Raw genomic sequence first — 19972 nt, forward strand, 5'->3', positions numbered from 1 at the left:
CTCAATAGAGAATGAGCTGGCCGAGACTGTGGACCTTCAGGAAGCAGTTCAAATCTTTGCAACCAAGAAGGCACGGAAAGCACCACTTTGATTATTCAAACATAAAAATGCCAGCGTTTATTATGCAGACAAGAAAAGTTACATTTGCTGTTCAGGCGTTTGAAAGTTAAGTGTTACTTAAAATTTTTGAACAGGTATTTTAAGTTATTAGTTCTCCTTTATTGGGGTAGGTAGCAGAGCAGTACCATGAGAGGAGTAGAACAGGAAGAAGGCAGAATTGAGACCTTTCAAAGTTTTGGCCCAAGCAAGGGGACATGGGGGCATCATTTGAACTCCCCACCTCAGGTGCCAAAATCTGTGGGCCGGCCCTGAGTAAAATCCTCTGCTTTTTTAGTATGGTGTTACAAATCTAGCTGAGCTCCCCCTCCTGGACATTCATCAGGCAGCTGTGAGGGAATTGAACTACAGTATCCTGTGTGCTTTAAGCTGCTGGAGTCTTAACAGAGTCCACAGGCTGCCATTAGCTTGGGGTCTTCAGGCACACTCTTGGCATGCAGATTCTCCTGCCTAGCACCTCATCCTGAGAGCTGAGACTTTGTGTTCCAACTGACAAGGACCAATACTGACCATTCCCCCAGATTCTCCTGTAACTTAAACACACTGTCTCCCAGAACTCCAGTTGTGTGGGTGTTCAGGGTCCACAGGTTAACTCTTCTAAGGCTCATGAGAGGCATAACACAGCACAGACAGATTTTGCACAGATTTCTAAAACTATCATTCTTCCTTTAAAAACACAAGAAATGCACAGATCTATATAAAAATAATGAATTCTACACACATTTCCCTGCCTCAATTCCTTCACCACTCTATGGCATTCTTTGGGCTGAGGTGTCCTCTGGGCATATCCAGGATACTTCTGCTGCAGCTCATGGCTTGACTTCTGAACCAGGGAGTCTCTTGCTTTCTCTGACGTTAGTTGTTCTAGCAGCTAAGCAGAGAGCTTCCTCCCCCTCCCCAAGTTATGAAAGCATGCCCGACTCATCTTTTTCTACCTAAACCTTCCTGTCTCTCTCGCTCTGAGTCCCTTTAGTTTATATATTCCAATATGTCCTTTATATAACAACAACATGTCCTTTGTTCTGCTTTTGGGGATTTTCCACTTCTCTAAATGCCAATCCCCAGCTGAGGAGTTGGAAAAAACTGGCTCTCCTTGCATCATCCAACCTTCTTAGCATACCTATTATGCGGGCAGAGTACAATCATTATGGTTAACTACTCTCCATCATCCCAAGTCTGGTCTGTATGTGCTACAGACCCTGTCAGCACCTGGTGAATTCCACATTTACATAGAGGTATTCGAAACTACAGTACTTTCATAAGAACAACTCCAGGGCACCAATCTTAATTCATAAAATTGTACAGACAGGTTACCCCAGATCACCACATTTGGTCAAATCAATTCAGATAAAAAGCAATGAGTCACAACTTTGCCTAAAACTCAGACTTTTTTGAGATTTTTTTAAAATTTTTGACTGGTTGGCCAATTGACTAAAACAGGTCACATGATTGTCTATCCCCAATTGGGTTTGTGCAGGATTTGGGACAAGGTGAATAGAAACAGTGTATAGCAATAATTGTTATGCTGTTCAGTTTATTGTCCTCTTGTGTTCAGGTTTGCCCAAGTCTCATCTGATCTAACTATCTCTGACCAAAAGGGAAGGAAAAAACAGAACCATAACCCACATATTTAAAACAGTTAGGTTTGTCCTTAACAGTCTCTCATCTCTGATAATAAAATGGCATGTTCATTCTAGCTGTGCTAAAAGTTTACAGTGACACCCCAAATTACACAAAACTCAACTCACCAGACTGCAGGCTTAATCACAAATGCCAAATTCAGGTTCATCTAAAGGTTTGCTAAGGATCCTGAACCTTTCAAGTAACCCGGGGCCAAGATTTTCAGCAATCTTGGCACGATTAGTGTTTGCTTAGGAGGCTTTGCTATATTATGCATTCAATACAAAACCAGTTTACTACTGAGATTTTGAGTTTGAATCTAAAACTCAAAAAAAATATATAGGGATGAGGATCCTTACAGCAAGGAGAACACCTTCTATTAGTCCCTGTGAACCAAAATTGCTGAGTTTCACACCGTTTTAACACCTAGACTTTTCCTTGGGAAATGTTTTCCTTTCTCGTTCTTTAATATAGTGTTTCCCAAAAGACAAAGAGGGACATCGCCAAACCATGAGCTAATGGACTGGCAGTCTGGTAGCAGCATCACAAGGATGGTGCCAGTATAGGTCCCTTATCAAATTTCAAGCTCTAGACCCAACAAGCAATGGGAGCAATTCAGAAGCAGTATCCCTGGAGGGAGAGGACACTATATCGTTTCTAGCAACCCCTGTGGGCAATTGAAATAGTGACACTGATGGTCTCCAGAGTGAGCATAGCCAGTCCTCCTCCAGTGGAGGGAGATTTGAAAATCTTTGAGAATGTGGGGGGGAGTAAATAGAGAAATGTTAAATTATTGGAGTTAAAAGCACCTCCTCACTCCCTATCAGTGGGAAAATATTGAATTAGTATGACACTAATGCATCTGTGTAATCATTCACAAAAGCAGAAAGTTCTGATCCCAGATCTAAACTTCCCTGAAGTTCTGGCATGTTCAGACTCAGGGATTTGGTTCCAGGCCATTTCTATGTAGATTGTACTCCCTGGGGAGGATCATTCATTATAGTAATTCCTACAGTAATTTTGTAGAGGTCTCTGAACAGTGTGTGATGGTATTAATCAAGATGAGGAGAGCAAAGGATGGAGTGGGCACTTTAACAATGGATTGTGGTGACAGAGTTAGCCAGATCCTGCATGTTACTTTAACATAATGTTTATAAATGTTGTTAATTTGAAGAACCTGATTTTGGTCATTACTTCTATAAAAAAATAAGTAATTGATTAAAACTGCTCTTTGTACAGCACCTGGAGAATACTTTTACAATGATAGGTTTTATAACAAAGTCAAATCAGTCACTGTAGATAATATATATATGGCCCAATACAGGAGATTGCAATCCATTCCTATCTTGATGTACTAGTGGTCTTTATAATGTAAGTTAGACAAAACAAATACAGTACTTTGAAGTGTTATCAGTTTTACTATTTGCATATTATAGCTAATTAGCAACCACAATAACATCATCCTAAGGGAAAGGTCCACTGGCAACTTAATTCATTATCTTCTATTATTGTGTACCATGTTAAAATGACAGGCATCTTACACTGTACAAGTCATCACAATTTAATTAATATAACTAAAACTGATTTAACTATACCTTCTATCTTTGTCCAAGATGAGCCCATCTCTAGAAATCTGAAGCAAATATTTAGGAAAAACATTAAGTTACTGAGGCAAGTTATATATGAAAAGTTCTAATGAACTTTAATAGCTACATAAAAAAGTGAAATGTAGATGCCAGTGAAAGGTATACAGTCTCACGCTTCAGCAAACAATAGAAGCATAATTATGCTTGTGATAGTAAATAATCCTTCTCTCTACAAATCATGCTTGTCACTATAGTCCTTATGAGAAAGTTTTAGGTATGAAGCTAACTTATGTTAAGTCACCTGCCTGTACACCCCCTTCCCCAAACACACCCACTCATCCACAAACAGTAAGTTAATGTACTAAATTAGATATGAACTAAATGTCACTAAAATGAAATTAAATTACCTCAGCCAGTCAGAATGTCCAGTTGCTGCCCAGTTATTGAGCTGTAACTGTAGCTTTATTCCTCAGTTATGCAGTTCCTAGCACTGGTTGAAGAGGATGTAAAATTCAGAGGTACAGTTGGTATTTTATAATTATACACTGTGAAAGTCACTGTAATCTACTAGTCTGAGGACAATTATTACCCAACTAGAGGATTAGTTATTGAAAAAGGACAGTACAGTGATTATGCAAATCACTACACTATGACTTGCTACTGCCCCCCATCCATAAGCATTTAGCAAATATGACCACTTCAGCTTCAGTCTCCCCACGCACATGCTTCCCCCATCAACCCTCTATTTCCTCCACCTGATCCTAGATGTTAAATAAAATTTAATTTAAAAAAGAATTAATTTTAGTGCAGGGAAGGAGCCAGATTGTGCTTTTACGTTTTACGATTTGTATTAGGCTCTGTATGGAAGAGTTCTATTGCAGTGGAATCCCTTATGGAATTCTGGCTGGCTCAACCAGAATTCCTCCTGAGGAGCCCATTACAGCAGGAGCTCTGTTGTCCTTCAAGAGGATGCAGCATGCTCTCCCCTTCAAATCAGTCCTGCTCTGCTGTCCAGTGAAAGGGATGAGGACCTCATCTTTCCTAATCTATGTTTAGGAGGCTACTAGTCCTAGCGAGAATGCTACAAGATGTTCCATCGAACGCTGTTCTCCAGGTGGTTTGTAACATCTCGGATAAAATTCCACCAGCCAAGCGGTGGAAGCAGCCAAGAGGCAGATCCCCTATTACATGTGTTCATCAAATCTGTTCCGATGTTGGATTCTCGGGCCGTCAAGCCCTTGCAGCCGCGCAGGAACGGACCAAATGGTGAACGACTGCTATGGCCAACTGTTTGGCTATGCCTTGAAGAAGTAGTCCTAGCTAGGAGCAGTAGCTCTGCTCCCAAAGACTTGCTGGCACCTGTTCAGGGCACAAAAGATTCATTGTGCCACTGCCACAACCCCTTTTGCTTGTGGACAAGGCCAGCCACAAGTCAAGTGACAGGTTGGGGAGAAATTCAGGCAGTCATGGGCAGTAGCTGATCAGAGCACATGTGAGATGGAGAGCACAATTATAATAATAAATCATAACAGCAGCAATCAATTTGATGGTCCCTGTTAAGTCAGTAGCATTCATATCCTGGCCTTCAGGCTCAAAGCATATTTAGCCCAGAATATAGTTTTCCTTTGCAAACAAGATTTGCCTTTAATTCTTACATAGGCAAAACCTCTCATTGACTTCAGAGAGATCTGTGTGTGTAAGGACTTCAGAATTTGGCCCCATCTAAGTAAATATCTTACAACTATATTGATCAACTAGAGATTACTTGATCTGGTTTCTGATATAAGTTTTCCCAAATACAACATCACTTTTTACAATTTTAAGGTGGGATTTTCAAATGTACTCAGCATTGGCCTAACATTGCTCCCATTGAATTCAATGGGACTTGGGCTCCTAAGTTACTTAGGCACTTGTGAAAATCTCACCCTCAGGCACCTAAATATGGATTTAGGAGCTTAGTTTTAAGCTCTTATTTTTTAAAGCGTCAATCGTCATGCTGAACCATCTTCTGCATTAAAATCTGTTGCACAATATCAGACCATCGATCTTAAGGCAGAAATCATCATTTAATTTCAATCGGATTTTTGGTTTAATTAACTAGCATTGATGGCACAGTATGACTCACTATTAGGTAAAAGTTATGCTCTTCAGTATACAAGTGCATATGATGTGAATTTCCAGCTCAAGTTACAAGTAATTTATTTGGGTGTTTTTAGAGAGACGTGGTGAATGAGGTAATATCTTTTATTGGACCAACTTCTGTTGGTGAGAGAGGCAAGCTTTTGAGTTTACACAGAGCTCTTCTTCAGGTCTGCAGAATGTACTCAGAGCATCACAGCTAAATACGAGGTTGAACAGATTGTTTAGCATAAGTAGGTTACACATTTCAAAGGACCATTCAAGGTGAAGTGGCCCTTTTAACACCTCTCCAGTCATAGAGGGGAAAGGAAAAAAACTGGGGGAGTTAAGTGGATTATAGATTGTTGTAATAAGTCATAAATCCAGTCTCTCTATTCAGTCCACGATTTTTAATATCTAGGCAAAGTTATGAATTTAAGCTCCCAGGCTCATCTTTTGAGGATGAGAACTGAAAGGTTAGATATACAGTGAGTGCTTTGTAAAAAGTATTCACCCATTGGTGATATGGTGTTTTTGTCTTATATCATTTTTCTGTGTGAGTTCATTTGAAAGTGTAGTGATTGCCTCATTTCACCCACATAGTTGTTATTGGGGCATTTAGTTCACTGGATGAGATACACCATATATTGTGATAGGCATGTGAAGGACCCAGGGATAATCTTGAAAGATGTGTTAATCATTGTAGCCCACAGATTTTGCATCTGTTGTTCTGGCAGGATCTGGTGCTTTGAGTTGGTGAGTCCTGGTCTGAGGGAGCTTGCTTCTGATGATGAGCTTGGAGAGGTTGGAAGATTGTTTGAAGACCAGAAGAGGGGGTTTCAGGAAAGATTTCTTTCAGGATGATCCCCATCAAGTATGGGTTGTAATTGTTTGAGGATACCCAATATGGGCTCCAATGTGCAGTGGTAGGTGACAACTAGATGTGTACATTTGGAGGGGGTGTATTTCTGTACTGAAGCAGGTACTCTTGGGTCTTTGTGTAGCCCATTCCATGATGGAGTCTACTTTTTCGGTGGAGTGTCCTTGTTTAGTGAAGGTGGTTGTATGTTAAGATGTATGTCCTGGTCTTTCTCCTCAGAGCATATTCTGTGGTATCTCAGTGCCTGGCTGTAAATAACAGATTGCTTGGTGCGTTTGGGATAGTTACTGGATGTGTGAAGGTAGTTGTGGTTATCTGTGAGTTTCTAGTATTTAATTGCTTTGATACAGAAATAAAATCCACTCTGACCATACACCCCTAGTTGTGTACACTGCACACAGACAAGGCAGATAGGATAGCATGCTGTTTAACGTGAACACTTTTTTTCAGAATAGACATTAACTGAGGCTTTTTCATGCACAGTTGACTTTATATAAACTGATTGACACCTTTGGGGGTCGTCTTTCCACTGACTCATAATTTTTCTCACTCCTGAAAAAGGCTTCTGTACACCCAGTATTCTCTAGTTAAAGCTGAAAATTCAACTCATCATATTTACACAATAAAAAAAATCCATTCTGTCTTGTTTTTAATTGCAAATCCTCCTCAAGGGACCAATTCTCCTGCTTAGGAGGCAGCCCTGTGCCTTCTACTAGAGAACCAAGTGCAGTCAATTATGGTAATGAAATGTCAATAAATATAAAAATTTAATACAGTCTGCTCTTGGTGAGTGGCAGATGAGGACTTGCCTCCCAGACAAATTTGCTGGTGCTGCAAATATTAAATGCACCTGAAAGAGTAGCTGGTTGCCTGAGAGCTCTCCAGTAGAGGGAAGGTGGGACATTCAGACACCTATTGGGTTTTTCCATTATAGTATAATCACAGCAGAAAGGCCAGTAATATTCTTGAAATCCATCCAAACATCTGAACTTATTATTAGAAAGTGAAGATCATATTTTCACCCATGAAGATTCTGAAATTGGTACAGCACTGAGAGATTTTTTTCCCCTAACAAAGCAGCATAGTTACAAAAGGAGAAATTAAGTTGTGAATGAGATGATTTTGCTGTGAATAATTTCACAGCAGTAAGCAGTTAGTATCATGTCACTACTAGAAAATTGCTGTTCTGACGGATATGTTAACATTAAAATTTTTTATTTACTGAAACGATTAATTTATTTTGGTGATTAAGGTGGTTTGTGGGATGCAGCTTGGGCCAGAGGCAAGAACACAGGATTGCAAGTCAGACTCCTGGGTTCTAAATCATGGCTTTGGGCTAGTCCACACTTACCGTCCGGGTCGACGCGGTGAGTTCGACTTCTCGGAGTTCGAACTAGCGCGTCTGATCTAGACGCGATAGTTCGAACTCCGGAAGCGCCACGGTCGACTCCGGTACTCCACCACTGCAAACGGCGGTGGTGGAGTCGACGGGGGAGCTGCGGAGTTCGACCCCGCCGCGTCTGGACGGGTGAGTAGTTCAAATTAGGGTACTTCGAATTCAGCTACGCTATTCCCGTAGCTGAATTTGCGTACCCTAATTCGAACCCCCTTTTTAGTGTAGACCAGGCCTTTGTCACTGACTTTTTTTTAAACAGCTCTAGTGTGTGATGTTGAAACTTGAAATTTAGCAGAGAGAATGTCTCCCTCTTACAGATAAGTGGACAGGTAAAAATTGGCTTTTATTTATCAAAGCTACTTTAAAAAAAAAGTTCTTTGTGCATGCACACCAAGTTTTGTAATTCAGGGTATGAATTCCAACATTCGATTCTTTCTGCACATGTGAGGATAGTGTAGGAAAGTTCATAGGCAGTCCTAGTTCCTCTACAGAGTAAATGGGGTACATACCAATGAAGGCAAGCCCCCAAAGCAGTCCTGCTTTCCTCCCTATATAAAAAAATCTGCTACATTGATTGCAGCAGTTGAATGGTGTGTTGTGGATGAGGCTGCTGTCTGTAGCACTCCTGCTTCACTCCTCTGAGAGGAATTAATGTCCACTGGAATTCACTAAAGCAAATGGGACTTCATTGGGTTGACAGGGGCTGAGAGAGGTAGAAATCACTCCCACAGCCCTGAGAATTTCTATGGGACTACAGTTGTAGTTCCAGTTTATGGGCTGGAAAAGAAGACACTGCCCCCAACTGTCCCATTTATGGAGGTTGCCAGAAGCTGCACCACTCCTCTCAAACACCTGGTACCAGTCTCCTCTGGATCAATGTACTCAGAGCAGGCATGGAGCCCACTTCCTTTGTACACAACAGGAGCAAAGGCTACCCTCTGAGGCTCCTCTACCAGTGCCCTCCAAGCAAGGGTACCAGAGTATTTCCTTAGTACAGAGGGCATTGTACAAGACCTCCGCCAATGGGTAAATTTCACTCAGTCAACTCGGTTACAATGAAATGTTATCTGAAGTTGAGGGTGGATTTTATCTTATAATAAATAATAATAATAATTAGCTCCTATGTAGCCCTTCTCAAACATAAATTTAAAAGTGCTTTCCATTGAAAATTCCTTTTTTAAAGTACAGGCTTCAACTTCAGAGCAGACAAGTCGGGCCGGACTCTGCCTTCATTTACGTCTGAGCAACCCAACTGAAATCAGGGGTGTGTAAATGAGGGCCATATATGGCTCTTTATATTTTAAGTACAGCAACCTTTTTGATCCTCAGAATAAAGTCTTATGGTGAAAGCCTGGCCCCCATTAAAGTCAATGGCAACATTCCCATTGACTTTAATAGGGCCAGGATTTCAGCCCCTTCAATTAAACTATTTTCATGCTCCAGTTGGTAATGGCACCAAATGTTCCCGATCAAGGATCAGATATGCACTGTATACACACACAATGAAAAGATGGTCCCTGCCCGAAGGGTCTTACAATTATAGGATGAGAGACAACAGTTGTATACAATGAACAGCTGGAGGAGACAGTTTTAATAACACACAGTGTCATATCAAAAATATTTTGTCTTTTACTTTAGTACAAACCAGTACTCAAAAATGTTGTTACATACCATAAACTCACATGCTTTACACCAATAACATTTGAAAAGTACAATGCCGTGCAAGAATAGGTTTCTAAACAAAATCTTCTTGATTTGATTCCATAATTATTTTGAGATTAAAGTAAAATGTTTTACTTCCTGGGGTATCTCACTTGCATAAGATTTCTTGAGACTCTCCAACTGAACACGATATCTGGCAATGATAATCAGACAAAAATGTGACTTTCTTTTACAGATGGATTATTCAGTAATAGCATCTCAAGCAGGAGCCACCCTCAACAATCTTATGAGCCACGCACAGGAGCTAGTAGCAAAGCTTCGTTCCCTGCAGTTTGATCTACGAGAGTTTGTGTGTCTCAAATTCTTGGTGCTCTTTAGTTTAGGTAGGTAAATCCTGTTATTTGTGCATTATTTAATATTGATATCTTTTAATTGAAAATCTTTGGCTTCATAAAATGGTTTTTATTTTTTTCCTGAAAAATGAAGTAAGTCTTTGAAACATATTTTATGATGTTCGCAGTAACCTGGAAATTATTTTTGAATTATCACATTTGGGGAAATGCTATTGACTGTAGGAGGGATTTACAAAATAGAGTTCTGTGAAAATGATTCTATGGGATTTAAAAGGGTATGATACGCTTTCAGTGTGTACTTTAACATGTTATAAAATTTTAAACCAAATTTTACTAAATTTTAAAGGAGGGTTCAGAAAAACTATAGAAAGGCATAATTTTGTGTTGAATTCTATAAAGCATTTTGTAAGAGCTGGTTGAAATATACATGTATTTTGGAAGAGCGTGCATGGTAAGTACACACAGTCTTGTTAGCGTTTTGGTGTCAGTATTGCAACGCATAAACTAACAATGTAACTAATAGTTTTTAAAAGCACAATGAAAGGCACTATTAAAGTGCAAATAAATGGTAGCCATTTTATGAAAGATCTATCCAGGAAATAGACTTTAAAGATAAGATTATTTTGTGCTAGTGGAAAGGCCTTAGAATGGAAAAGATACCTATGCGAGACAAATTAGTTAAATCAGTGCTCCCAATGAATCAGTCAAGAAAAATCACTCTTGCCAGGAATAAAAAAAGGATTAGGGAGATGGATTCTTATTGATTTCAGGAGACCAGATTTTTCTGCCTGTCTTCTGTTTTAGGTTTTCATTTTGTTGACTTAATAAAGCCGGCAAATACAGTTTTGCCAGGTGAATTTATTATATGCTGGCAGACAGCTGAAGGAGGAGACTTGAAAAATATAAATAGGGCCAGATCCAGCCATCCCTCCATAGACAAAAATCCCATTTATATCAAAGGACATTTTGTCCAAATAGAAGGTGCAGGGACTGCGCCAAATGTAACAAAAACAAATACCTGTAAATTTCAGCACTACTGATATTTTTTTCTTTAATTTCAAGTTACAAACTCTTGTGCGAAGGAATAAAACTTTAAAAATAAAGAATTATTGCAGCACATCTGTAAATAAACTGCAGGAGTGAAATGACTGGGCAGCAGCATAAATCCAAGAGCTAATGTTCAAAGTTGTCTCCTGGTGCCTTGCTCTCTTCTTGGACTCCCCACACAGCATGTGTTGAAAACTAGAGTGTTTGTGAAGGAAACTCATTTTAAATATAGGCATCTTAAAGAAGAAAAAATAATTTATGACATAGAACGTGTAGTGAAATAACATAACCAGAAATGTTATTGAAAAAAACCCGACGATGTCAGCATTGGCAGGCACATTGGGTGATTGCAAGGCTTGTACATGCTCAATCCCAAAAACAAAGGGAGGTGTAATTTATCTACTGACCGCAACACACTAACGTTCTATATTTGGTGAGCTGTCTCTTCCCATAGGTTAAGTTCAGAGAAGGAAAAGCAGAGCTTTCTTGGCAGGAGTGGTATTGTCTTATGAATTAACCTGGTGTAAAGCAAGGCATCTGCTTCCTTAGTTCTAGTACAGTATATTTTTGTAGTCATTAGACAATGTTATAGAAAGGTCTGAAGAGACTTATAGCTTTTCCCTGATAAAATATCTAGAGAAATTCATCTCACTTCAGTGGTATTTCAAATTAGCTGAATAAATTAATTACATTTGGAAAACACGTTTATTTTAAGCGGTCTTTATATCTGATCATTATCATCTGTTCTTCAAGTACTTGCCATTCAGTTAGGAAGTATTCTGCCCCCTGCCTTTATATTTTTGGCTCTTGGCCTGATTCTGCAAGGTGATGAGCTTGTCTTCAAAGCAGTTGAGGGTACGCAGCATCTTGCAACAGTGCCCAGCCCTTTGCAGAGACAGACGGTCTGATTCTTCTTTCACTTATACTAGTGTAAGTTAGGGCCACCTCTGCTGAAATCAAAGGAGTTATATATACCTGAGAGAGGTCCAGTGCATCTGAAAACAGATTAACTCACAGGACCAAATTCAGGCCTCGCACAGACAAGTGCAACATAATTGACTTCAATAGAATGGCTCCTATTAACTGCATGCTTGAATTTGGCCCAATATTTGAAGCTAGGTGTTATCCTACTAAGAGTAAAATGTAAATTTATTAATAATCATGATCCACATCATCATCGGAAGTTTCCACTTGAACTAAGGCAGAAATTTTAAGTAGAATTATGAGACAACTAATATAGTAAATACAGATGTCCTTTCCAGCGAAGCACTTAAGCACATATTTTAAGCAGATGAATAATCCCCCTGAAGTTAATGATGTTGCTCAGAGGCTTAAAGTCAAGTATGTGTTTAAGGGCCAGATTTTTGAAGGTATTTAGGCACCTAAAGATGCAGATAGTTGCCTAGTGATATTGTTGATATCACTTTTCACCACAGACAGCACGCCATTGCCACCCTTACTTCTGCCCTACCGCTGCCACCCTGAGGCTGACAGCCAGAGCCCTGTCACCTCCAGGTGAGGGGTTGGGGAGTCAAGAAGGAGAGTCTGAGCTCAGGCTGCCTCCCAATGACGGATTGAGTGATGGGGGAGAGGAACAGAGACCCCAATCCTGGGTGGTGGGGCTCCCATTGTCCCCATAACCCCACCTCCCAGGTGTCCATGTCCCTTCTGCACAAGCCCCAGCCCAGCCACCCAGGGCTGGCAGCCAGAGCTCTTCACACACACACACAAAAAGCACAAGCACACAGCACCTCCCTTGACATATTCCCACACCTCCCTTGGGAGGCCCGCCCCATAGTTTGAGAACCGCTGGTCTAGATATAAAATTAAAGAAGTAGACTGTTAGTATCTGCTAGTAAAGCGGTCCAAAGGGCTTGTGCAGAAAAATGCTTTTGATTGATTCCCAAGATAATAAAAGGATGTTGAAGCTTAAATGAGAGGATTCGCGTTGTAGTCCCCAAGTCCAGCCAATCCCAAAGTTAGCTAGGAACCAGAAAACAGAGAGTTTTACAGATTTAACTTGTTCCTTTTTTTCCCTTGCCCCTTTTGGCATCTATTTTCTGGTGCCTCCCACCCCTATCACGTTGTTTCTTCTCTTGTCACTTAAGACCCCTCTCCAAGCCCAGTCCCCATGGGTAGGTATTCATGTTGCTAGCCCACTCTGCGGTCCATGCCACCATGTCTCACTGCTATTTTTAACTATGCTAATTACATTAAAGCTAGCGCAAGTATGCCTATGCCAGTTACAAATCACACCTTTGATCGAAGCCCATAGCCTAACTCACAAGGAATGGAGAGCAGAGGAGCTGAAGCAGAGCAAATCAGGAGAGAGTGGGCAAGCCCAGATATCTGGAAACAGCATCCCCTTTAAGGAAGCAGGATGTGACCCACAGAGATCATAAGACGTTAACTTCCACCAAAATAAATTAGACTGAAATCCATAAACCCGCCTTCTCTGCCACAACTAGATCAAGTCTCACCAAAATATAACTAAATTGTTACCAATTTAATCCCTCCCGCCCCCTGAGAAATTATTCCGGACTTTGATAAAATGTAACAGTCCCACTTAAGCCTGTGCTTTTCATGGGACTGATCCTACACCCATTGAAGTCAATGGGAGTTTTGTATTTGACTTCAGTGGGAGCAGGATCACTCTCAGCGAGCCTTTTATGGAAAAATCCCATGGAATTTTATGGGCATTAAACGAGTTCTGTTGAAATTACCTTCAACATTTATAGAATTTAACAAGGAATGGGATCCTTCCTGTGGGATTTTAGAAACATCCAATAGAATTCTACAGCAAGAGTATAATTTTCTATAAAATGGTCCAAAACCTATAGAAAAATTTTCTATTAAACTCTATAGGGCATTTCCAAACAGGGCAGCAAACTATGGTAAAAAAATAAACAGATACCACTTGATCTCATTTTACAGGGAACTGAAGACCGAGATGGGTCAAAATAGTAGAAAATAGATACTTAAATATCCTAATACATAATTCCTCAGAATATTTCTACCTACAGATCCTGATTCATCAATGGGTTCCGAGCTTTCAGTTCCCCTTGGAATCAGTGGAACTGGAGAGTGCTCAGCATGTCTTACATGTAGTTCAGCATCTCACAGGATTAAGTCCCTAATGAATTAACATCCCAGGCACAGATTTTCCATCTCCAAACACTGCACCTAGAAAGCAAAGTAGCCACAGGTACTAACTGCTTATTGTACTACCACCCAACCCTTAAAAATTCATATCTAAGTAAAGTAATCAGCACACACAGAAACAGCTATCAATTCCTCCAACAAAATTAAACATCTAACATAATTAAAATACTAGTTGCAGACTGCTTAATAATAACAGCTAATATAAACAAAGCTACAAACATATGAATTATTTCCAAATCCAACAATGTCAAAAATATTCCTTTTCACGTACACACATGAACAGAAAAGTGCATGTATTTTAGCAGCAAAACAGCATTGTCACCTTGCTGCTTCACTGACTAGCACTAACATTTTGCAACCCTAAAGCAGAAACAGATAAATACAGCATACCTTGGATGAAATCCTCACTCCCTTGAAGCAAATAGGAATTTTGCCAGTGACTTCAATGAGGCCAGGATTTCACACTTTAGCTCTAAATTAGGTCCCCTTTCTACAAAAGAAGAGTTCCGATTAATTTTCCATTAACTAAATGACTAATTTAAAATGGACATTTTAACAAGCAAGCAGGTTTCTCATTGGGATACTTTCTATCATCTTCTCAGGTGCAACAGATCTTTTCTTTATTGCTGTCTAGTATTTTTACAGTCAAGTCATTTAAACTGAAATCCAGCCATTGTTTTCCTTTTACCAAAACTTCCTATTTGTCGTGCTAGCTTTCATCATTAGAACTGAGCAAGGATTTGTCAACACTTCCATCAGAACAGTTTGTAAAGTGAAATGCCAATAGGAAGAAAGTTAGACATCATTTGACCCATGTCCAGCCACTTGTTTGCCTGCGGAGCTTAATGCTAGAATAGGCAGCAACTGACTGGTACTTCTCTCATCACTGTCAGAACACAGATAAATGTACTTCATTTAAGAAATGAAGGCTTTATCAATGGGCAAATAATTGCAGAGCAACTATTGATCTTGCATCTCACTTAACATGAGGCAACAGGGACTTGTACAAACGGTAAACATTTAATCATTATGTATGGCAAACAATCGGCTATTAAACAAAGCAAAGAAAGCCTTCGTTTTCAAGCAGGCCACCATGTCACATGGGGAGACAATTGTGATTCACTCTCCCTGGATGTTATGTTGTCCATTAGAGATGTCCCCCTTTTTTGCCAGATAGGAGCAATATTAGCAAAGGAACCTGTACTTATGTCTGTGTATTCTCTGTAGTAGTCCAGCACAGATGGGAGAGGACAGCTCTCGTTATTGTGCTCCATCATTTGCTTCTTGGAAAGCACACAGAGAAATCTGTGCAGCAACTCTTTTCAGTTGGTTCCAAGAGCTCAGCAGCAGCCTGAAGCTGGAAGAGCATTTTGTGATTAATTATTACTATTATTTACTTATATAGCATCCACAGTGTGCTGAGTGATTTACAGACAAGGAATGGTCCCTTTCTCCAAAGAGCTTACAATCTAAACAGACAAAAGCTAGGGGAAAGCATTCAGTAATGAATAGTGCTAAAGCTTTGTGGTTCACATGTAACTTGTCACTTCCAGTTTTTGCTGAGGGTTTATTTTTTATCACAAGATTAGTTAGCCCATCTTGGGTGAGGAACACTAGGATATCATTTGGAAGTGGTATGTTTTAAAGAGGGATGTGAAAGGGGCATGTGGACTGGTTTGTGGTGGGAGTTACAAGGCTTAGGGGTCCACAGATCTGGGAAGTGTGAGATGGGAACAAAGTAGTCAGTGAGTCATGTGGTTTGAGCAGGGCAAAGGGGTCTGAGGAGGGAACAGAGGACAATATCAGAGAGCTAGACAGAAACTAATCAGTGCAGGGGTATATGACCCTCAATTTGTTATCACACACAGAGACACAACCCAACAAACAGACCTTTACTGCAGCTTCCTGCATCTACCACACTTGGTCCCAGCCACTTGGATTTTCTGGTTTGGGTTTGTTAAAGGCACAGTTCACTAAAGGTGCTATAAATTTGGGAACATGAAATAATAGGAGGAAAGATTAGGTCAGACAAAGTTATTTCCGGAAATTCTATTTCCAGTGTGCAAGTTACCTAAGGCTTTCTGTGCCTCTATTTCACCTTCTGTAAAATTGGAACAAAAATAGTTCTTTAATCTTAACGGCTGTTGGGAGGCTCATAGATAATACTCCTAATACTTTGTATTTATATAGCATGTTTCATTCAAAGAGCTCAAAACAGATGCTACAAGGTGGAAGTGAAGTATACTGTGGGACAAATTCTGCCCCCAGTAGCTAATGCAGATCTCTAATTGAGTTCAGTAAAAGCTGACTGCACACATGCATGCAAAGACAGAATTGTTGCCTTAAATATGCTTGATTCTTATTGAAAGTAACAGACAGTACTTATGGTTTAATTTAATCTTATTCAGAATGCACATTGTGGTCACTCCAGATTTATTGTTTTACCTTTGACAGCTTATAAAATATGCCTCTTTAGAACTGGTCTAATATTACGATGGTTTTTAGTGATAACCATTGGAGGTCTTTGTAATGTATTCATCACATACTGTTACCCGAGTGCATTAGAAAAATTGTATCTAGTGAACTCAGATAAGCAAGAGGAATATCCTGGGGTTCTCAGCATTATTAGCATGCAGACATGGCTTTTAACTTTCCCCATATGATAGTCTAATTTAGAAAAAAATACTTACTGTATACTTGTCAAATAGATGCACATATCTTGAGCCTAATGTCTAACTAATGTATGCATCTGAGGATAATACTGGCAAATAAACATTTCCTTAAATTTATGTAATCATTTGGAATTCAGAAAGGATTGATTAGCATTCAGGAGATGTGACCATTCAATATTTACACCATAGAGACTTGGCAGAAGCAAATAATTGTACATAAAGCTGATGCTTGTCTTAATTAAACGCAGTATAATAGGTGTTGGGGTTGTTGGGTTGTTTTTTTCTTTCTAGTGAACAAAGCAGTTGAGCCATGGGCAGATATAACTCATTTTGAAGTTCAGAGTTTAAACCTAATCAATATGTATTTATATCAAGGGAAGGAGTGAATTTCATTTATTATGAGATGGCAGCTGGCTGCAATAGCTAAAAACACCATGTATTTAAGTATATTTTTCCAAACAATAGTTTGACAATATATTTATCCTGTGTGATGCTTGTTACATTAATAGTGTTGTTTACTCAACTGATGGTGTTTAGCATAGATAGTTTAATTCCCTGTTCTTTACTCCCAGCCTAAGAATGACATGCACAAGCAAGGAGACACCTTTAAATTCATTGAGTTGGTTGCTTATTAGTGTAGAGTTGCCCTGGTTATCAAATAAAGGTTTAGTCCTGCAAATATTTACTAGTGTGAGTAATCCCACTGAAATCAATGGGATTATTCACGTTTCTGGGATCAAGCCCTAAATGTGCCTTAAATGGAACTGGTGAGATAGCTAATAAATATTTTTTAGGCAGGTCATAGTAAGTAGGTGCAGTTTTAACAGTGAGGATATTTAATTATTGAACCATCACCTAGGAACATGGTGGATTCTCTGTCACCTGAAGATTTTAAATCATGCCTGGATGTGTTTCTAAAAGATATGCTATAGCTTACATAGAAGTTATGGGCTTGATGGAAGAATTTCTGAGGGGTGGGGTTCTTTGACCTGTGTTGACATTAAAGTCAGACTAGATGATCATAATGGCCCTTTCTGGCCTTAAAGTCTATTAAAGTAAAGTTTGTTTGAACTGAGTTGGCCCAATAAAAATATTTCACATATTACTTTTGTTTATTTTCTATTTCTTTGATCCTAATTGCTATAGATTTGAACACATTTCGGATTAACTCATGTTATGAGGGATTTTCCCAAGGGGATGGGTGTCAGGGGAATTGTTTTCTATTACTGACTGTCACAAATTCACAATGTGGCTTTGGACAATTACTCAACTGATGCTTCAGTCTCCTTATCTGTAAAATGGCAATAGTATCTACTCACCTTTGTAAGTAATAATGAGATCCTTGGATGAAAAATGCTATATAATTGAAAGTATCATAACCAACATATCATCTGGCCCTGAGAAAGGGTGACTGGTCCCTGTGAGTGAAGGAAGTCTAGACAGCTTGTGTAGAGTTATTGGGGACTCTGAAAGGGGAAACTGAGGCAAGCATGACTGTCATGCCTCAGCCTGTCACAGGAGGGCACTCCAGGCAGGGCTGCCTTATGGCAGACTCCATAAAAGTCACAGCTAAAAGCCCCTGATTAAAGAACTTTTATGGATGTTGGGGGAAGTCTTTTTCTTTATAAATTGTGTAACATATTGTCCTGAAGGAGTTACTGTCTACATTTTTATGTCAGTGGGAATCAAGGGGCTAACACTGTGTGGAACCCTTTGAAATTCATCCTTTCAAAGCTCACTTTTCACACCCGAACACTTACATTCCATATATCGTATGGCATAAAATGACACGTACTTGACTTTCCTTTGCAACCTTATATCAAAACCATATTCCTTTGCTACTCTGGCCCTTCTAAATTCTATACAGTAACTCCTCACTTAACGTTGTAGTTATGTTCCTGAAAAATGCGACTTAAAGTGAAACGATGTTAAGCGAATCCAATTTCCCCATAAGAATGAACATAAAAGGGGTTAGGTTCCAGGGATAATTTTTTTGCCATACAGTACAGTACAGTAGTATAGTTGGGAGGTGCCCCTGCCTTACCCCACACAGGCACAGCCCACTGGCAGTGGAGACAATGAGGGGGGGAAAGCAGGCTGAAGGTGCTGTAGGCTAGGAGAAGCACATTGCACAGCAGCAGCGGCAGCTTCCCCTTCTCTGCAAGCACCAGGAGCGGAGGGCTCAACCCTCGGCCTGCCCATGCCACCCCTTCTCCTAAGTCCCCATCCTTAACCCGCCTCTTCTTCCCCCTACTCCTCCCCCTCTATTCCCACGCCGTGTCCTCTCCCCTCTCTCCCCTGCCTCCTGCCCGCGGCAATCAGCTGGCTTGCAGCGTTCAAGAGGCAGGAGGGAGCGGGGAGGAGCGAGGACATGGTGCGCAGGCTCCACCTCCCTCCCCTGCCTCCTGAACGCTGCAAGCCTGCTGATTGCTGTGGGCAGGAGGCAGGGGAGGGAGGGGGGAGGTGCACCACATCCTCACGTCTCCTCCCTCCCTCCTGCCAACGGCAATCAGCTGGCTTGCAACATTCAGGGGGAAGGAGGGAGGAGCGAGGACTCGGCACTCAGGCTCCCCCCTCCCTCCCACGGCAATCAGCTGGTTTGCAGCTTTCGGGAGGCAGGGGAGGGAGGGGGAGCCTAAGCACTGAGTCCTCACTCCTCCCCCCTCCCTTCTGAATGCCACAAGCCAGCTGATTGCCACGGGCAGGAGGACGTAGGGGAGCTGAATGGGGGGGGGGCTGCCAGCTGTGGACAAAGTAGGCAGCCAAATGATGTTATAGCGAAGCATTGCACAACTTTAAATGGAGCATGTTCTGTAATTGAGCAGGGACGTAAGATCAAAACAACATTAAACGAGAGGGCATTAAGTGGGGAGTTACTGTATAGGGAAAGAAATCAAGTGTCTTCCTTTTACTTCATCCATCATAACCAGCAACAAAAAGCCAAATAATGGGAAATGAATCCTGATTCCTGAAGTTGTTACAGATGCTAAATGATGATGTGTGGAGTGAGGATTTTGATAAACTGGGTTGCCCATGCAAGACTACTCTCTGCTTCTTGGACAACACGTATTCGGCAAGCTGACAATTTTTTAGTCCAGGCTTCCATGCTGGTTTCCAAATACTGTACAATCAGCTTAGAAGAAAAATAGACAGCTAACATTCGTTTTCTACTTACCTTTCTTCAAAGAGTTTCTAAATCTATATCTGTTTAGTGTCTATGAAAAAGGGAAATTATTTTAAAGGAGTAAAATGAACAGAGGTGGGGTGTTGTGTATTTGGTTGTCATGGGTTTTATTACTATGGCAACTGAGTTAGACTATTAAGGGATAGCTCAGCCGGTTTCAACCGGCTGAGTGAGC

The 19972-nt window shown here is 40.5% G+C and overlaps 1 protein-coding gene and 1 long non-coding RNA gene across 12 annotated transcripts in view; one reads left to right on the forward strand and one right to left on the reverse strand.

Annotated features, from left to right (window-relative positions):
- The window catches only part of NR5A2 (nuclear receptor subfamily 5 group A member 2), a 118305-nt gene that overhangs the window by 76077 nt on the left and 22256 nt on the right, over positions 1 to 19972 (forward strand). For all 5 annotated transcript variants that reach the window (XM_039485981.1, XM_039485983.1, XM_039485982.1 and 2 more), the window contains one exon: positions 9615 to 9762. In XM_039485981.1, coding sequence (XP_039341915.1) covers positions 9615 to 9762 — 148 coding nt within the window. The remainder of the gene's footprint in view (positions 1 to 9614; positions 9763 to 19972) is intronic.
- Positions 1 to 19972, reverse strand: part of LOC120370783 — a 111457-nt gene that overhangs the window by 42707 nt on the left and 48778 nt on the right. For 3 of the 7 annotated variants that reach the window (XR_005583929.1, XR_005583927.1, XR_005583933.1), the window contains 3 exons: positions 14332 to 14431; positions 13797 to 13962; positions 11541 to 11726 (listed from right to left, as the gene is read on the reverse strand). This is a non-coding gene — a long non-coding RNA (uncharacterized LOC120370783). Of the gene's footprint in view, positions 1 to 11540; positions 11727 to 13796; positions 13963 to 14331; positions 14432 to 15831; positions 15924 to 19788; positions 19829 to 19972 lie in introns of those variants that run through there. The other 4 variants (XR_005583931.1, XR_005583930.1, XR_005583928.1 and 1 more) reach the window with 3 other exon arrangements.

This window comes from Mauremys reevesii, linkage group 8 (genome assembly GCF_016161935.1).
Source record: "Mauremys reevesii isolate NIE-2019 linkage group 8, ASM1616193v1, whole genome shotgun sequence".
NCBI lineage: Eukaryota > Metazoa > Chordata > Testudines > Geoemydidae > Mauremys > Mauremys reevesii.